Source organism: Blennius ocellaris (assembly GCF_963422515.1).
Source record: "Blennius ocellaris genome assembly, chromosome: 8".
In the NCBI taxonomy this organism is placed as follows: Eukaryota; Metazoa; Chordata; class Actinopteri; order Blenniiformes; family Blenniidae; genus Blennius; species Blennius ocellaris.
Window position 1 is genome coordinate 6,736,372 of NC_137657.1, and position 18,189 is coordinate 6,754,560.

The following is an 18,189-nucleotide window of genomic DNA, read 5'->3' on the forward strand; positions in this document are numbered from 1 at the left end:
GTGTGTGTGTGTGTGTGTGTGATCTCTTAATGACAGATAAGTGATATAATTCAAGAGTTTCCCATTATCTCATAACCAAAAGAGTCAAGTACGTGAGCTGTGTACAGTGTCAAGGTGAGACAGGTAAGCAAGCATGCACTCATTGTGTGTGTGTGTGTGTGTGTGTGTGTGTGTGTGTGTGTGTGTGTGTGTGTGTGTGTGTGTTCCTTCGCTATAAAGCGTGTGCACTGACACACTGAGATCTTGAGTCAAGCACTCCCTGCTGATGTTTCCTTGTGAGATGTCATTACTTGATAAAGAGGAAGCCATCAGGAAACCGCTTAAGCACAACTTCCTGTCTGTTGCCACGGCGACAGAACTCGCTCTGTAGTTGCAAAGTTTTGCCGTGACTTTCCTCCCGTTAATTTCTCGTGGCAAAAACAAAAGAGGTAGGTGTGCATCGGTCCCGGTGGCGTTCTGGTGGGCGGCATCCTGTCCGGCCGCGCCTCTCGGTCCAGCTGCGGTCTCGCCCTGACCTCCGACCCCGACACCTGACAACTATTAACATTTGCGAGCTTGTGGCGGACGGAGTTTTCGTGAATGGCTTGAGCCCCTTACGCACAGCTGGTTGCCATTGAGATAAATATATGGACGGCACACAGCTGTGGCGGGAGAGGACACTTCCTGGTCATAAACCAATCGCTCCGTTCACAGCTTCAGACGTGTTTACTGTCGCTACCGAGGCTGTTTAACCTGTTAAAGATACACACCTTACTACTGATTCCACTGGGTTGACATAGTCATATACAATTTCCATGTGTATACAGTACTACACCAGATAAGACTTTTATAGCAATCTAAACAAACTTTCATTCATGAGGGCGATTATAGTCTTTGGACTTATTAACTCATGATAACAAAACCCATGCATGAAAGTGGATTTAATAAAGGGTTTTTTTTTCCTCCACAAAGTACTCAGCTTACAATGACATTGTGATCTCAATGCATGGATTTAGGACTCATAAGGCCTGGTGGTAGTGAGTAGCTAGTTTAGCTCTGCTTAATGGTCACTGGGAAATCATCAATTAAATGAAAATGGATTTCTTTTAACAACTGTATTCATCCTTTTCGGGCAAATCCACACATAGAGCAGCACTGATGGGGGAGCTGGTGGGGACTGAGGGTCTTGTTCGGGGAAATCCACGCACAGCCGAGGAGAACATGCAAACTCTACACAGCGCGAACCACTGCGCCACCATACTGTTATTATTACTGCCTTTATTATACTTAAAATTGTCAAATTAGTCATGTTATTGGCAATTATTACACTATTGGTTTGGTCTAACACCTAAGCAAGTTATTCCCTCACAAAATTGGCAATTCATGGTGAGAAAAAAAGATGACTACTGAAAAACAGTTATTTACTTATGTACTGAAAATTCAAATTTTTTATCATAATTTTCCCAACCAACACTGGGAAACGATCTGAGAAAAGGTAATGCAGAGCAATAGTAGTGACATTTTCATCAACAGATCATTCTGATTGAGCAAATCTCAAGTCAACTTAAGTCTCCGCCCTAAATAGAAGTGCTAATTTTTTAGGCGGCCCTTTGGGAAAATTTGTTGCCCAACCTGATTTAGCCGGTCCGTGGTTCTCATTTCTATTGAAAGGACAAAAATGTAATTAGTGGCTTGAGCTTGACCACGACACATTATTACCGAGCCAAACACCGATATAAAACAAGTTCCGTGATTTATTATGTTGGTTATTTTTAAGTCTAAAGTGGAGCACAGACGCTGAGTCATGACCGTGTGTGTGTGTGTGCGTGTGTGCGTGTGTGTGTGTGTGTGTGTGTGTGTGTGTGTGTGTGTGTGTGTGTGTGTGTGTGTGTGTGTGTGTGTGTGTGTGTGTGTGTGTGTGTGTGTGTGTGTGTGTGTGTGTGTGTGTGTGTGTGTGTGTGTGTGTGTGTGTGTGATAGTCCAGGCTACTCATTGTTTTGATTCTACGGTGAACAGGAGATACAACGGGAGGGAACACGGCACTGACAGAAGCCACATTCCAGTGAAGGTGAATGCACACAAAAAGGGGGTTAAGCCGCTCCTCTTTCAAATGGCTGCATCACTGGATTATTGTTAAATTCTTTCTGGGGTTTTCACTTGTCAGAACAAGCGGGGGCCGAGCGTCAGCAATACAGACATGAGCGGGAGGGGGGGGGGGGGGCAGATTCAGAGTGAGTGTCAAAGTGTGACAAGCGAGGGCGAGAGAGATAAACAGCAGCTTTCAAGAGTTTGAATTTGACTTTGAGAGGGAAACTCAAGATTGTGTGGCAAGAGAGAGAGAGAGAGAGAGAGAGAACGAGAGAGAGAGAGAGCGAGAGAGAGGGCGGGAGAAAAAGAGAGGCAGAGAGACACACACACATGCTGAGGGGTGTGTCATAGCAATTTAGTTCCTCAAGGAAGTACAACTCAACATTATCTTAAGACAAGGTGGCAGAAGCGCTGCTGTTTTCAGGGGGGGATTTTGGATCTGGTGAAGATGGAGGGGTCTTGTTAAACGAACTGGCCTGTGCTGTCAACCTGATCCACACAGCAGAGAGAGAGAGAGAGAGAGAGAGAGAGAGAGAGAGAGAGAGAGAGAGATCTGAAAAAGACAAGGAGGGAGGGGGACTCGGCTCACACACAGGTAGGACACGTTTTGTTCTTCATATGAATGAAATCCCCTCCGAAAAAAAGGAACTGATCGACTTGGATGTGTGGTTTTGCGTCAACGCTCGCGGCCGTAACGTTTTCATCGTCGGTGTCCAATTGGGACTCTGTTCTTGCCAGATGGACGACTGAAAACTGTGCGACTTCTCTAAACTTCCCCATCTTGACATGATGATATGTGTGTACGCTCCGTCATGCTGGAACAAGTTCAGTCTCAGGGAAAGATGTAAAACGTACATTTCTGTTTGCACAAGCGGGGAGTTGCTCAACTCCAGTTCTCCAGGTGGTGGACTTTCCCTTCTTGACTGGCCTACTTTGATGTGTCAGGCGTTAAGCTCCAAGTAGACAGTCAGGTGTTGTCGTGTCACTCTGCGGTGCCCATACAAGGGGCACCGCGAGATGACTCCGAACCCCTGAGCTCCACTGCCGTTTGACTTCCCCTTTTGGGCTTCGCACATGGGCGGCTTGACAAACGACAATTCTGAAACGTTGTGCAATGCCGAGAGGAAAGACTGCAATATGTGCTCAAAAGGATTTCAAAATGCTTTCTTGTCTTCCCAGTTCCAAGTTCGTTGGAAAAAAAAATAGTCGTCAAAAGTGGTCTTGGCCACAAACAGAGTAAATATGAAGCAGGACAAAGCCATTCAAAGTACCACAAAGAAAACTGCGTGCTACTAGACGGAGATAAGATTAAAAGCAAGTTGCACAAGAATCTGAAGTGGAAAGTGAGACTTCTCAGCACAGCCATCTTGAACACAGTTGAAAAACACAAAACGGAAGCAGTAAAAACAGATACTTTCAGATAGTTGCTGAGGAAGGATGGAGAAATCCAGAATTTCTTTTCTTCATTTTCTCTGTTCGCCTGTTGAAAGATTCTTGAAAAAAAGATGCTACTCTGCCAGCTCATTGCTAATCTTTTTTTTTTTAAATCCTGTTTTATTTCAATCTGATCATATGTGGCTTTTGTCTGAAATAATCTCATTGTTCAATCTGCGCAGTGCCAATGAGAAAGGACCAACACTTCCTTCTCAACATGTACACCTGGTGATGCAAATAAATAAGAAATCCCCTCTAAGATCAATACAAAGCTCATTTGACTGGATCAGTCAAAAAGAAACTCCTCTGAACTCTGTGACAGGATTTAGCTTCATAAACACAAAAAAATCCCCTGAAATAACATTGTTAAAGAAACACACACAAAATATACACAATCTGCAAAAACAGCCGGAAACTACTTTTACTCAAAAACCGACATCTACACAAGTTCATACATGTACACAAACAGTGGGGCTGAAAGCTGGAGTCATCTGAGGAATGCTAAATATTTACCTCTCAGGCCTGCCTGGACGGCTCAGCCAATCAGAACGCTGCCTCCAACTGTCCATTAACCCAACATTTAAAGATTCCACGCTGCCCGGCTGTTATGGCAACGCTGAAACTGACTCCGCTGCACAAGTTGTGTCTCTGTGACAGTATTAGATCTCACCTAACAGACGGGCGGCTTGTCAATTTCAGCAGCCATTTGGGAGGAAAACAAACACTTGAACGTGTAATGCAGTCAGTCACCGGTGGATGTCAACAACAACAACCTGATAAATGCTTAAAGGGCCTCTTCAGTCTCTCCGCACCAGAAAATTGTAGCTCGGCATCGAACGCGTCCTCGGAGTGACCGATTTAATGATGTCCATTACAACAACAAAAAAAAAGTGGTTTGATGGTAATACACCGCTGTGATTCAGAAACGTGTCAGCGCTCTCCAAACAGTCTCAACGCCCCTGATAGAGCCGCGTAAAATAAACAATGTCGACACACAAAAAAGCCAAGCAGCGAGCAGCCGCCTGCTGCGGGAGCTTCGCTGTGTGGAGCACATGCCAGCGAGGGTACACTGCGCACGACCCTCAAGTCCCTACAGTCTTTTTTAGCAAATAAATGAGATTGAAGCATGACTCTGAGATAGCTATCACACTGCTCCACTTCCATTATCACTGTTAAGGGAAATTAATCTAATGAATGTTCTTTAATTCCCCACGGGGAGCCCAAAGCTTTTGAAACAAAGCGAGCTATTAGGAAAGTGACACTTGTTCAAAATGAATGGTCGCACATGTGAAATGGGACCTACTGGGACATCCTATAAAAGTGACTGTGTGGTTGATGTGGATGGTTGTGGTTGGGACCGGGGGTGAACTCCAGGAACGGAGAAAGTCGTGGCGGAGCTGCCTGTTTGAATGATAACAGCTGCCGTGACTGGATCGCTTTTTCATTTATTAATAGTGGGGAGGTGGTCGTTCGCTCACGCTGCTGAAACGAGAGCTGAATTTCACCAATCCAGTCGAATAGACACAAACTGGTACAAACATTAAAGCAGGTATCAGTAACTCATTTAACTACAAGCTTATATATATTATGATGATCTCCCAACAGTGTGGGTGTTTTTTTGTTTGTTTGTTTTTCATTCACCAAAGGACCCAACGACAGTGATAATTCCCGGTCTACACTATGTTCTTGCTCTCGCTCTGATACGACGTGGAAAACAGCAGGCAGAGACCTGCCTCAACTATGCAGCCTCCCTGCGCCTCTCGGAGGCATGTCCACACAGGCCAGAAGTGGGATTCAGGGCAGAGAATCGCACTAAAAGATGTCCTTTTGAACAGTCAGCATTTGAGAATGAGCTGCTAATAACACAAGTCTCAGTAGAAGTGGTCTTTACTAAATACACGTAACCTCTTTGATGGCTTGAGACAAAGTGAATTAAGTGCCTGTTTACACAAAATCCAAAACATTGCGTTTTAGGAGTCCGTCTACATGACGACGGTGACAACTTTTTGAAAACGCTTCTATAAATGGTTCTACTGCACATGTGCGAGTAGGTGGACAAAAAACAAACATGGCGGCCTCCAGTGTGCCATGACTCCCAGTCCATATTGTAGTTTTTCAGATCCAGTTTGTCATCTGTCCATACCGATGTCGTGTACTTTCATTGTTCATGTTTCGAGCCCAGTGTTGTTCTCTCCAGGATGTGTGTGTGGTTTCATTACAAAAACAACCAACAGCACCAACTCGCAGCCCAACTTGCCAACTCCATCAAATTCAGCATTTCTGCCGTTGCCGTGTTAACGGACATCGTTTTCATAATGTTACCATGTAAACGCAAAATCTTTCTGAAACAAAAATGGGGCCAAATATGAAGCAGGAATCAAAAATATAGATGTGCAATTTCACTGCAATATATTTGAAGAGGGTTAGGCACCTGGTTTGCATCCATTTACTTCAAGTATCCAACAAAAACACTCGCCGTGCCGCTTCACGTCTTTATTGTTTTGGTGATGGGGGAATAAAACCCTCATTCAACTCGTCCAGTTTGTGTGCCTCTCCTCTAATAACAACATCACACAAACAAAATAGAGATGCAGTTTCCCCTCTGTGACTGATCCACTTTAAATCTGCCTGCTTCCGTTTGTTAGAGATTAGGGGGGAAATTAAGTGGAATTAAAAAGGAATTAATTCAAATTGTGTTGACAATCAAAGATAAACGGTGGATTTTGTACTTCTGTCGTGCTGTTCACATGCTGATGACCTCCCCTGGGGTGGGGGGGGGTGGATGAGAGGTGTGCTTGAAATCTCAGTGGAGAAACTAAAAGCCCCTGTGGAGTCTTTTCCATGGCTCTTTTCCCTTTTGGTATCATATGTACACGTCAGGTACAAAAACAAACACTTCAGGCGACAGATTTTACTGACTGCAGCATCTGTAGAGTTTATTCATGAAGCACTGGAAGCTATTAGTTTGTCAACAGACAGACAAGTTCACGTGTACGTACATGTAAGGAGGGTAAGGATGGACGACAAACCGAAGGATAGAATGTCAAAGTAATGAAGGCAGGTTCCTCATTTCACACCTGCTTTGGAATATTTGAATAAAGACGACCACCATGTGTTTCCCTCCTCAGCCTCCAATAAAACAAGCGGCTTAACCTTGAAGGTGGCACTTAACCCCTCCAACTAATGGAACTTCTGGGTTTCTTTCTAGCAGTAAAATTTTTATTAATCTGCCACGAGGTGCAGAAGCTCATCCTTCTGTTGACTGAGGACTGAAAAGAAGGATCAAACAAAGTATTAATCCGGGCCTGAAATTGACTATTCTTGTTCACAAACAGGGTTTGACATGCGTCGGAAAACATAAAGGGACCATCAAAAATAACAATCAGGATTTTCCTTTAATATTTTTAAAGAACGTTTCAGTTTCTTGCCACTGTAATGGAGCCCGATCCTTGTGTTTTGTAATTAAAATGAAGTTGTAAATATTCTCCTCGAAACGAGCACCTTCACTCACACAAACACCAGAGATTTAAAACATCTAATGCAGGAGCGTCGAGCATCAGGTCCGTGGGTTCAATCAGCCAAACCGTCAAGCAAATGGTAAAATCTTTAATAAAAGATAGATTTTTTTTCTTAAGAGTCACAGACACAAGACCTGAGCTGAGATATTGGAGATAGTGCCTTGAAAGATAGTATGCCAGCAGCAAGATGGCTAACAAGTTTGCAAAAACACCCAGAGTGCAACAGCTTTAGAAGACGTTTTGGACATTTTACTGTATTTTTCACCAAAAGGTTTAATTAAAATTGGCTTTATGTTGAAATTGTAGGTCATTGTAGGTTGTAATTGTTTGGTTTTTGTGGAAATGCAGACATTGCCATCACGTGTACTCGACACCACAACAAAGAAAAACTTTAAAGTTTAAATTTGAAGGTTATTTGTGGCACCCTTTTACCCACTCAGGATGAAATTGGGTAAAACTAAAACGTGTTTGACACCCCTGGTCTAGCGTCTCTGCGAGTGTCCCGTTCATTAAATACAACATTGCGTCTCCCAAACATTCAGGCGACGATGGATGCCTTCAGCGCCAAGGACATGGCCATGCAGGCCCAGAAGAAGATCCTGAGCTCCATGGTCACCAAAAGCTCCGTGCAGATGTTCATCGACGACACCACCAGCGAGATCCTGGACGAACTGTACCGCGTCTCCAAGGAGTACACGGGAAATAAGTCCGAGGCTCAGAAGGTCATCAAGGACCTGATCAAGATCACGGTCAAGATCGGAGTGCTGTTCAGGAACAACCGCTTCAGCACGGAGGAGCTGCATGTGGCGCAGGACTTTAAGAAGAAGCTGCACATGGGCGCCATGACGGCAATCAGCTTCTACGAGGTAAACCGCCAAATCTTTGAAACTTTGGATTTAGAAAGTCACGAGCCAGATGGACGACTTCTTGTTTCTCGTCGATTGCAAAAGAACGCAACTTGTTGTGCAACAGGCAGAAGGCTTTAGACACTTCAGGACAAAAAGGTGCTGCCGTCTGCAATAAAAAATTGACAAAAGAATTAACCACAAGCCCTTTAAGGTTTCAGTCTTATTGGAATCCGTGCAAGTTATTTTACATTTTATTCTCAATAAATCAAGCAGGAATCAGCACTCAGTGAGTTTGGTTGAGAAGTTAATTCAAATGGTTGCACAAAGCACATAATGTGAACAATTCAAATTATTTAATCCTGGTTATCTACTAGTAAAAGCTTCATACTTAGGTGGATTTTGGAGGTTTAATTCAACATACTGGTTATATCCCATTCACATGACAATGTTTAAGTAAAAATGCAAAGCTACTGTTGCATTTTTAGAGTCGGTTCACATGAAAAAGAAACTCAGACAGGAAACTCCTTTTTGAAAATTCCCTCCCCCCCTAAAAGTGGAACCTTTTCAAAATGTGCCATGTTATTTTGTCAGTTACCGTAATTATCCAATTCCATCAATTATCTGTGTACTCCCATTATTAATGTTTATAGGGTATTCTTCTCTGCTTCGTGTGTCAGGTTTCATTACAAAAGCAAAGAACACCAACTCATGACACTGAATGCTAACATTTTCAGCATTTCTGCTGTTGCTGTGTAAAGGTGAACGTTTTCGGAAACAAAAATGCTAAATCAATGCATTTTCACTTAAAATGTCATGTAAACGGGGCCCTAGACTGCTGATTTTCATCTCTTTACCAGTTTTAACCGCACTCAAGGTTACATGTCCAAATTAAAACTTGAAAAAATGATGTAAATTAACATAATCACGTGACTTTTCCCGAACGATGCAGGTGGACTTCACCTTCGACAAGGCCGTGATGGAGGACATCCTGTCCAGCTGCAGGGATCTGCTGCTCAAGCTGGTCAACAGCCACCTGACCACCAAGTCGCACGGTCGCATCAACCACGTCTTCAACCATTACTCCGACCCTCAATTCCTGACCAAGCTGTACGACCCCAACAGCCCCCTCAGGCCCCACCTCTCCAAGATCTGTAAAGGACTCAACAAACTGGTGGAGGACGAGACAATATGACACTCGGGATGTTGTCGTCGGCGCCGCCGCTGGGAGATCAACGGGCAGACTCACCGAACACTCAGAACTCAAACTTTGTCTTTCCGCCGCAGGACGGGCAGAGCGGGACAAGTGACGCGAGAACAAACCATGCTGCCCGTCACACGCGGGATAAGAATAAAGTTTGTGGAGTCATTCCTCAAGTTTTTCAATGTGTAGAGGTGTGAAGAGTATGTCGTCCAGTTGTGTCTCTCCTATGTCCATAGAAACTTGAATATAAAAGGGATTTATATAGCATCAGCAGTGTCGCGCGCATATCAAATGTTGAACAGTCGAGACCGTGAAATGTGTTGCTCGGAGGTACCGATATCGAAGAGGCGCAAAAACCAGCGAGATGGACTGCATGAACATAAAGGACAGGGAACAGATGGCACTGTAATACCGCACTGACATCTGGTGGCCGAGACCAAGCTTCTGCAGCCGCGTGGCCAAGCGACTGAGGAGTTTGGACGGTGATGCAGAAATAAAAGCAAGTAACCTGAAAGAGACACTCACGTCTCACTGTGTCGTTTCAAAACGTGCTCAGGAACGACATGCATGTACAACTTTTAATACAATGCATCAGTTATGTAAATCTGGTGGAGGGAAGTCAGAAAAGAGCTTTTTTGTTCTTGATTCGGTCGACAAAAGAGAGAAAGAAAACTTGAATGGGGATTTTCCTGTCATGACTGTTACGACTTTATTTTTTTCCTTATAGGTCAATTGAACCAGTTCTCATTTGCAATGACAACCTGGTCAAGAGGCATGAAGAAAAACATTGAATGCAAATATATACATACAATAATACTGTATCACAACCTTAAAAAATGTTTACAGTGATATATTTTAAGAAACTAAATGATATGAGCTAAAAGCAGGTGATCATTACTGGTTGTATGGTTATTGTGGAATAAATGTAAAAAGGTTTAAGGTCTGATGCAGATGAGACTGAAATGACGAGGTGCAGGCTTCATGTCTGACCAGACAAACAAATGTGGAGCGGAGACCGAGGAACTGTTGATACGGAGGAGTTTAGTGAATGAAATGAAAGCAGTGAGTTTGAACACAGTGACGCTTTCTGCTTCCGCACTCACCGTGAATAACATTCAGCTTGTGAAGGAACGTTATTGAGGCAGATCTGTAGGTTATATCGCCGTAATCCAAGATTGCGAGAGCCGCCGTTTTGACCTGAAGTTGCTTGGCGGAATGTGTGAAGGAGGATTTAACCTTCGTGGGCATTTATGTGGTTTTCAAGTGTGAGCTTACCGATACTCCCCCTGTGGCATAACTCTCGCTGAAAACCAAGAGTTTGGCTTATGCAACCTGATTTGCGGAAGCAATGTAGAGAAATACAAGATGCTACAACACACTTTTCTTTATTACAATGAATCATAGTAAAATCAAACTTTTAAAAATATCCACAACAAATAAAGGATTTCTCTCAAAATATAAATCTATCGTATTGCTTTGTGTATTTCTCAAACTTTGGCAATAATTAAATTAACATTTCCAGCAGTCACACGCACAAACCTGCCCATGAACAACTTTCTCATCATTACAGTTAATACGAGTCGCATTCTTTACATTCCCCGGGCAGAAAACAGTGAAGTCGTACACGACCTAATGTGAAGCCTTATGAACAGTCATATGACTGAAGCGACGTGTGACTGCAACATTTCATACTCTGATTTTTCTCTGCCGCAGGAGAGTCACTTCCTCTTCAGAATCTCCAGGGCAGTAGCTCAACAAAATAAATAAAAGTAGTGAAATGTTCTGACTAAAAACTGGATGGTCACCTCATAAACTCCATTGGAGAGAAACCAGCGGCAGCGGCACTAGGAGTCTGCTTCTTTAACGATAACGAGACAGTGGAAACACAATGTCACAGTTCAAAGATCTCGTCCTCCCGGTCTCTCAGTTTCTTGGCAAGTTTGGTCGTGGCGAGCGGCGCTGCCCTCGGCGCTCCCTGCTGATGGGTCCTGGGAGAGGAAATGACGCTCTGAGACCTCGTGAGCGGCCGCCAATCCGATGTCCCGCTGGTGCACGCCGCTTCGAGGGCCGCCAACCTGGACAGAGGAGAAGAGGACACAGTAAGTCTGGAGGCAGAGGACAAGACTGCTTCCTCCAGCTGCAAACACAAGACTCGCAAAGCAAGACGCAAACGACTTAATGAACAGGAGGAAGAAATAAATTAAGTTGTTAGTTGAAGTTTTGGGTAAACAAAGAAATGGTTGAAGGTTCCCAGCTCACAGTTAGAGCTGGTTTAGGCCACACTGGACCACGTTCTAGTCAAACTGCTGTGGGTTTAGACTGCGACGAGAACCTACACTGACATTCTTTCTTCTTTCACTCAACAGACAGCGATATTTCACCATCGTGGCACTGTGTTTCACACAACACTGACGTCATTGTGTCTTTTGATATGTGGAGTGACAAAGAAGAGGGAGGAAGGGCAGTAGACGTGGGTGTAAGGAGGATTTATTTATATTTACCATTTATTTTCTTCTAAATATGAATATATAGATTATACTGTCAATATGTACTACAGGGGTATGAAAGGTGGTGATTAAGGTGGAGAAGAGGTAGGAGTAAATAAGCTTTGCTTTTTGCAACTTTTTTTCAAATGTGTCGTGCCATTATCTATTTCCTTATCGTTATTTTTTTGCTTACTTTGCTGGTTATGTTTGTTTGTGAGATTTTTTTTTTTATCTGTTCTTGTTTCCACATGTCCGAAATAAACTCTTCAAAAAAGAAAAAAATCAAATACTCTCTCTCTACTTCCCTGCAGGATCTCTGACAGTGGAAGTGAAAGTTCATGGTCTGAGCCTCCATCACATCTGCAGAGAGCAGATATCTGTCTGCTGGTTTGTTGCTCTCTGTCTCTATACTGTCCTTCTCTTTCTGTCCCATAACTCCAGCCAGAACAGCAGAGTCTCCACCTCTGGGTTCTGCAGATTAAAGGAGGTCTTTCTTCTCCTCTGACTCCTCTGCTTGCTCATGACAGTGGAATTCTTGGGTTTTTCTCTATAATACTGCCTTGAAATGCCTGTTGTATGTGGTGCTATAGAAATAGAATTTAATTGACATAATGCATTACCCTGTCAAAACTGTAGAACTCTAGCATGAGAAAAGCTAAGAGAAACAGTACAATCATAGCTGTACCTTTGTTCCGCTTCGTGACATCCTTTCACAGCAGCCTGCTTGGACTGGCTGATCAAGTCGTCCAACCTCTTCAGAAAGTCCACAGGAGTGAGGTCGGACGAGGCTTGTTGTTCTCCCTCTTCTTGCCTTCTCACAGAGGAGTTTCCATCTTGAACCGAGGCTCCGTCACAGTCCTCTTCAGTCAAATCTGCCCCGTTACCGCAGCCATCCAAGTCTGACAGCACCGGGATTAACAAAGACTTCTTCAGGAATATTGAGTCGTTGGTGTAGAGCCTATTTGCTCTTTTGATTTCCTCCATCTGGAAGGGAGAAAATCCCCGTGAGCTTTTGAGAAAATAGATGCATTGAGCTTGACTGAAGTCGAAATTTGACATTTAGGCTCAATGCAGTGAAATGACAAACGTTCAGTCAGGCAGAGACAAACCGGCTGTTTCTCAAAATGTCATACTTCATTTGATTAATAAGCTGTCACCAAGTTTAGAAAATAGATTAGATATTCGTTTATTTGTACCAGGATGGGAAAAGAATAGAGTATGAATAATAGATAATATGTGAAACTATAACAACAATAGCAGTGAACATAAATAATCACACATGGTTAAGTCATTATTACTCTGAGCACTTATAGATCAATTCAGTTAGAATTTATATATGTGGTAGATACAATCCAATCATCAAAAACGATATAAAAACATGAAATAACATCCAGAAATGTGTGTAAATACACATCTCATCATCGGAAGAAGGAAATATAACACCCCAATTTTACCAAGAAGGAAGATACACCATCACAACAAACATTTCGAAGCTAAATGAAGAGAATCCAGGCAGGATCTACTTACGGACACTCCATATTTCAGAGCCAGGCCTTGGAGCGTCTCTCCGGGCTGGATCGTGTGCTCGAGCCGCCGCTGGCGGACCGGAGACAGCGGAGACTTGATCAAACTGCCATAAGACTTCGAGCGGCTCCCGCGGAGGAGGAGCAGGCCCTTCCCCCGGGCCGGCGAAGGTGCACGGTCCCCGGACATGTTCGTGAAAAAAAAAACGCCCCAGACTGTGTTGTGAGTCTCGGGCCGCCGCGTGGTTGTTGTCCGCGTCGCGGTGAAGAAGCACCATGAATGGAGCCGCTTCACCCCTTTAGCCCAGTTAGCATCGCTACAGCTTAGTTATCGAGTTAATTCATATTGACGTCCGAGTGTCACGTCACCGACAATTTGTTTTTCAAAAAAATAAAAAAAATAAAAAAAAATAATTCTGCTTTATTCTGAAGTGGAGCGGCGCTACCTGTCAGATAAAAACAGCTGAAACGCAAAACTTATTCGTGGTTGTGATGTTGGCTGCAGTCTGACGTCCTTCTGTCTGCTAGGTGCGTTGCCACGGTAACGTGTGTGACCTTTCACACAAGCCGTGCTGCGTTTTGGACAGATGGGAAAAATAAACGATCGAATTCAACAAATCGAACAAGACTAAATCAGTGAACAACAATAACATTTTACAGTAAACAATAATACTGTAAGTCCAACTTATTTATGATATATTATTCGAATAGGACCATTTTCTGTCATATGGGTCAATCTATTACTGGACTATAAATCCACTAAATATGTGTAATTTTTTTGTTGTTTCATTAGTTTTTCTGTTAACTTCTATGGTTTTATCTTTCAAAGTACTTCATGGACAAGGCTTTGGAATTTAATGTTGTTTGACTTTTTTAAAAAAAATCCCTGACAGGATTGAGCAGTTCGAATCTCCCATTATTTCAAGAACACTGAACGCAGCATTGCTAACAGGAACTAGCTTCCAGTTGTGGTGAAGCGACTAGCGTGTTATTAAAGCCTGTTTTCAGACTTCCAACCATAATAAAACATGTCTTTTAAACGAGAAGGCGACGACAAGAGTCAGCTGAATATCTTAAAGGTGGGGTTGTCCCGGAAAAGAAGTCCGTGTTGTTGGAGTAGCCGTGTTGTTAGCATGTCGTTAGCTCGCACTGTCGCCGTAGTTTAATGTTTACCAAAGTTTCTCGGTTGTTTCAGAAACGTCGTGTTTCTGATCTCCTGTCTCATTTCATCCCAGAAGACGAGGCTGCGCTCATGAAAAATGGAAGGTGTGGAAGTTCGAGACCCTAAAACCTGCTACTTGTTGTTGATGACAGTTGATTTGAGGTTGTTTGTGTTGTTGTAGATACACGTGTCTGGTTTGCTCCTACCGGCCAGTGTTTGACACGGTCGACATGCTGACGGTCCACAGGAACGGGAAGAAGCATCTGGAAGGTGAGAGGGTGAAAATTCATCCTGTTCAATGATGGAGCCATTCCCAGATTACTGTGGGTTGAGGGCAGGACACACTGTGGACAGGTATCCGGAGACATACAGTCACACACAGTCACACCTGTGGGCAATTTAGGGTCATCAATTAATCTTACACATACACACGCGCGCACACACAGAATCAAAAATCACACATTAATTCAAGTAATTAATTTGAAACGTTTAAATCATTAAAATAAATAAGGTGCAGTGTCTCGGCACAGTACAATTGTAATAATGTTAAGGCACAAAGTTTCACTTTAAAAAGTTACCTGGCTGTCATTAGATTCACTTTGTAAAGCCGAATTTAACAACCACATAAGTAATTCTTCAGCAAAACAGCAGGTTGCCATGTTGGCTGACCAGGAGCCACCAACCTGCTGAAGCTGGAGGAAATACTTGCAGGCAAAACATTATTTTCTCCTCTTGCTCTCTTTCCTTGGCTCTCCTGCTGTATGTGTGTGCGTGCCGTCTCTCTCTTATTACAGTATATTATTGCCACTTTGTTCATGTAATAATTTTACAACGTTTTTTTCTAGAAATATTCAGATTCTCAAAGTGCACTCTGACAAAATCCAGATTTATGTTTTAATGGTTATCAATTTATATATGTTTTAATTGTTTTGCTGATCTTGGAGAGAAACAGTTTCACGCAAAGCTAAAAGAACATTATAAAAATAGCCTTTGTTTGATGAATGTAATATTGTGCGGTGTGTCAAAATGACACACAGATGAGTCCTTAAACATGTTTTATCTTCTGTGCAGGATTAAAAAATTTCTATGGGAAGAAAACGCAGCTGAGGACTGAGATAACAAAAAGGCAACACGAAAAGTACATTGAGGCTGAAGACCAAACGCAGGTAAGGAACTATGAACGATGTACACGTCCAACACATCTACACTTGTGTATAAACACAAAAACACTAGAATCCTAGATGAGGACAGATAATGGTGGTGAGGATGATGATAGAAATAGAACATCCAGAGTTCAGATTGTTGCTGACATGAGTGTCAGCAGGCGGAGTGTGAATGAATCACCAGTGGAAAAACATCGCGACCTGAACAAACGGAACGTTTCGGTCTCTGACGCTCTTCCAGTGCGTCTCGTTGTTCAGAGCTCCTGTGACCAAGCACATGACTGACAATTTGCACACTTACAATCCATCCAAAGTTGTTTCCTCTTGGTGGAAAAGTTGAACTCTGAATGAGGTCAGACAAACATTTCAGATGCTGCATTGTTCCGGGGTTGTTGTTGGGTTTTTTTCTCCTGGAAGAAATAGTGTAGTGGCCTTTAATTTCCCTGTCTGAGATTCAGCTCTCGGTGCGATTCAGGGACATCTGGAGGGGAAACTGTTAATACTGATCACCCCTGTTGAGAAACACTGAATGTATTTTTTTCCCCATTCAGACTCATTGTCGTCACAGAGATCACTCGTTCAACTGAAATGACTTTTGGAGACGGCCTGAGATGTTTCCTTGTGGTTTCAGGAGGCGTCCAGTTCTGCTCCTTTACTGACACAAACCCGGAAACTCACCCATCACGCTTTACTGAAGACCGTCCCCTATAACAGCCACCACAGAAGAACCAGGTCGGTGCTTATTGGACGAATTCATCTCAAGCTGCAACAAACAGCACAGTTTGAAAATGTCTCATCTTTTCTTTTCTTTTTTTTTTTTTAAGTACAAAATCTGAGAAGGAGCCTGCCAGCAGAAGCTGTAATCCCAGAGTCGACACTTGCATCCAAACAGCATCTGCATGTGGGGAAACTGAAGTTTTGAGTGGAAGTGCAACAGGTAAAACGTGTCAGGAGCTTTATTGTCCATCGCTACGGTGACAAAAAGCCGCCTCACGTCCCTCTCGTGTCTTCGTTAGGCGACGAAGAGACGGCAACAGGAAGTCCGGCTGCAGCCGCTCAGGAGGAGAAACCAATGACGGCGCAGAGGAAGAGGGAGATGGAGCACTATCTCAAACTGAAGAGGTGTCGCATCCGATCTTTACACACGTTAAAGATCAGAAGCCGGGTTCCGTTCGCCGAGTTTCACCTCGTGTGTCGTTGCAGTGACGGCTGGCTGCGGGACCGGAGCGGACGCTGGGTCAAAGACGAGAACGTGGAGTTCGACTCGGATGAAGACGAGCCTGATTCAGGTCCATCTTCATAACGACGCACTGAGGACTGTGTGAAAACACAGACACAACTGTACCACAGTGGTACGCTCAGCAGCTAACGTGACCTTTCCATTCTATCAATGTGCAATAAACGGGTTTTATAAATCTTTCAACGTGAAGTTTCTGTATTCTCTTTTTCAGTAACGGTGCAACTGTCAGAGATGGCGATGATGGTGCTAAACAAATAAAATGTATAATTATTGTTATTTATTAAACCGACACATTAAATGAATCGCTACAAGGTATTTGAGTTAAATCTCATAATAATTACTTCAAAGGGATTTATTTAACTTTCTATTGGTTTTTTTGTTTTGTTTTCTGGTTAAATCTACTCAAATTCAGTCAAGTTCTACTGGTTGAATGACTCCAAAAGTTCTTACTTAATTAAAATATACAGAAATCAATTCAGTGTACTGAAAATTTGATCTAGAACTTTGACTTTTAGATACAAAATGTAATTTTTGTAGCGATCAAACATGTTTTATAATTTGGGTATTTGAAGTTTTGGATGGTTTTTGCAGAATTTTCATTTTAAGAAATGTACAATGTGCAGCAACAGTCAGCTCTCACCATCAAAAACCTCATTATTTCCCCCATGAGAGAAAACAGAAGTTCTGTGTTAAGGAAATCCTTTCAAGGCGATCGGGCAGGGTGGAGAGGACTCGATATGCCAGACAAATGTTCACCTTTCTTTCCAAGAAAGAACAAAAATTCCAATTTCCTGAAAGCAAAACTCCACGAGTTTAAAGGAGAAAAAATAAAGATTCACTGGACAATGCAAAAAAAACAGATCACAGACAGACGGGACCTTTAGCCACAAGAAACACAAGAGCGAGCGACAACCAGAGCACTCGGACTTCACCCAATATAAACTGAAGCCAATAACGTTCTGGTGTAAACGTGGCCTTAGTTACTGAAAACTAAAAAAAAACCTTTGCAATGTGAGAGTCTCACACCAGGAGTCCGTGTTCAACTGCTCTTGTCCTGATTACAAATTGTTGCCGTGTGAACGGCCCCTCAAACTCAAGGAGTGGAAGCCAAGGAGCTCGACACCACAGACGGAGTCAGAATCTCAAAAACAAACACCAGAGACGAAACGTGAACCGTCACGGCAGTGATCTCCGAGGCTGTGGTTTGAATCCCACAGAGGATTGTCCCATGCAGGGCATTGGGCCTGGCGCTTGTGCCAAGTCAAACATGCGGATCAGAATCTGAAGGGAGCGTCTGAAAGACGATCCCTCATTCATATCAAATTAACAGGAATGGGACAAACAACTTGACAAAAACAAAAAAAACAAAAACGGACACAACACCATGACCAGTCGTAACTGGAACTGAGGTTTAAGAATAGAAACAATCGCTGTATCCAATGCCGAGGCATCGGTAACCATGGCGACGGCGGATCGAGTCGTTCACCTGTCCAATTGGTGAACGCCTCGCCATCCCAGGACTATCAGTAAAAGCTCAGCGGGCACTT

The 18,189-nt window shown here is 43.2% G+C and overlaps 3 protein-coding genes across 3 annotated transcripts; 2 read left to right on the forward strand and 1 right to left on the reverse strand.

The window, feature by feature from the left end:
• The first annotated feature begins 2,549 nt into the window (after nt 1-2,549).
• On the forward strand, nt 2,550-9,091 carry tnfaip8l2b (tumor necrosis factor, alpha-induced protein 8-like 2b). Its single transcript, XM_080500687.1, has 3 exons — nt 2,550-2,662; nt 7,562-7,885; nt 8,817-9,091. The coding sequence occupies exons 2-3, from the start codon at nt 7,568-7,570 to the stop codon at nt 9,057-9,059; spliced, it is 561 nt and encodes a 186-aa protein (XP_080356813.1). The 5' UTR covers nt 2,550-2,662; nt 7,562-7,567; the 3' UTR covers nt 9,060-9,091.
• A 1,788-nt stretch (nt 9,092-10,879) lies between these two features.
• lysmd1 (LysM, putative peptidoglycan-binding, domain containing 1) lies at nt 10,880-13,407 on the reverse strand. The gene is made up of 3 exons (XM_080500686.1): nt 13,082-13,407; nt 12,240-12,538; nt 10,880-11,143 (listed from the first exon to the last, which is right to left on the reverse strand). Exons 1-3 carry the CDS (start codon nt 13,265-13,267, stop codon nt 10,960-10,962), a joined length of 669 nt encoding a protein of 222 aa, XP_080356812.1. The 5' UTR covers nt 13,268-13,407; the 3' UTR covers nt 10,880-10,959.
• Nucleotides 13,408-14,020: 613 nt separating this feature from the next.
• Nucleotides 14,021-16,762, forward strand: scnm1 (sodium channel modifier 1). The gene is made up of 8 exons (XM_080500321.1): nt 14,021-14,156; nt 14,273-14,343; nt 14,421-14,509; nt 15,311-15,405; nt 16,034-16,134; nt 16,227-16,339; nt 16,419-16,524; nt 16,606-16,762. Exons 1-8 carry the CDS (start codon nt 14,106-14,108, stop codon nt 16,703-16,705), a joined length of 726 nt encoding a protein of 241 aa, XP_080356447.1. The 5' UTR covers nt 14,021-14,105; the 3' UTR covers nt 16,706-16,762.
• Nucleotides 16,763-18,189: the final 1,427 nt, after the last annotated feature.

Coding starts and splice junctions, on each gene's coding strand:
- tnfaip8l2b (XM_080500687.1), top strand. CDS start 7,568: ATGGATGCCTTCAGCGCCAAGGACATGGCCATGCAGGCCCAGAAGAAG. Junction 7,886..8,816: donor CGGCAATCAGCTTCTACGAG/GTAAACCGCCAA, acceptor CGAACGATGCAG/GTGGACTTCACCTTCGACAA.
- scnm1 (XM_080500321.1), top strand. CDS start 14,106: ATGTCTTTTAAACGAGAAGGCGACGACAAGAGTCAGCTGAATATCTTA. Junction 14,510..15,310: donor CGGGAAGAAGCATCTGGAAG/GTGAGAGGGTGA, acceptor TCTTCTGTGCAG/GATTAAAAAATTTCTATGGG. Junction 16,525..16,605: donor CACTATCTCAAACTGAAGAG/GTGTCGCATCCG, acceptor GTGTCGTTGCAG/TGACGGCTGGCTGCGGGACC.
- lysmd1 (XM_080500686.1), bottom strand. CDS start 13,267: ATGTCCGGGGACCGTGCACCTTCGCCGGCCCGGGGGAAGGGCCTGCTC. Junction 12,539..13,081: donor CTCTGAAATATGGAGTGTCC/GTAAGTAGATCC, acceptor TCTCCCTTCCAG/ATGGAGGAAATCAAAAGAGC. Junction 11,144..12,239: donor TGTCACGAAGCGGAACAAAG/GTACAGCTATGA, acceptor TCCTCTGTCCAG/GTTGGCGGCCCTCGAAGCGG.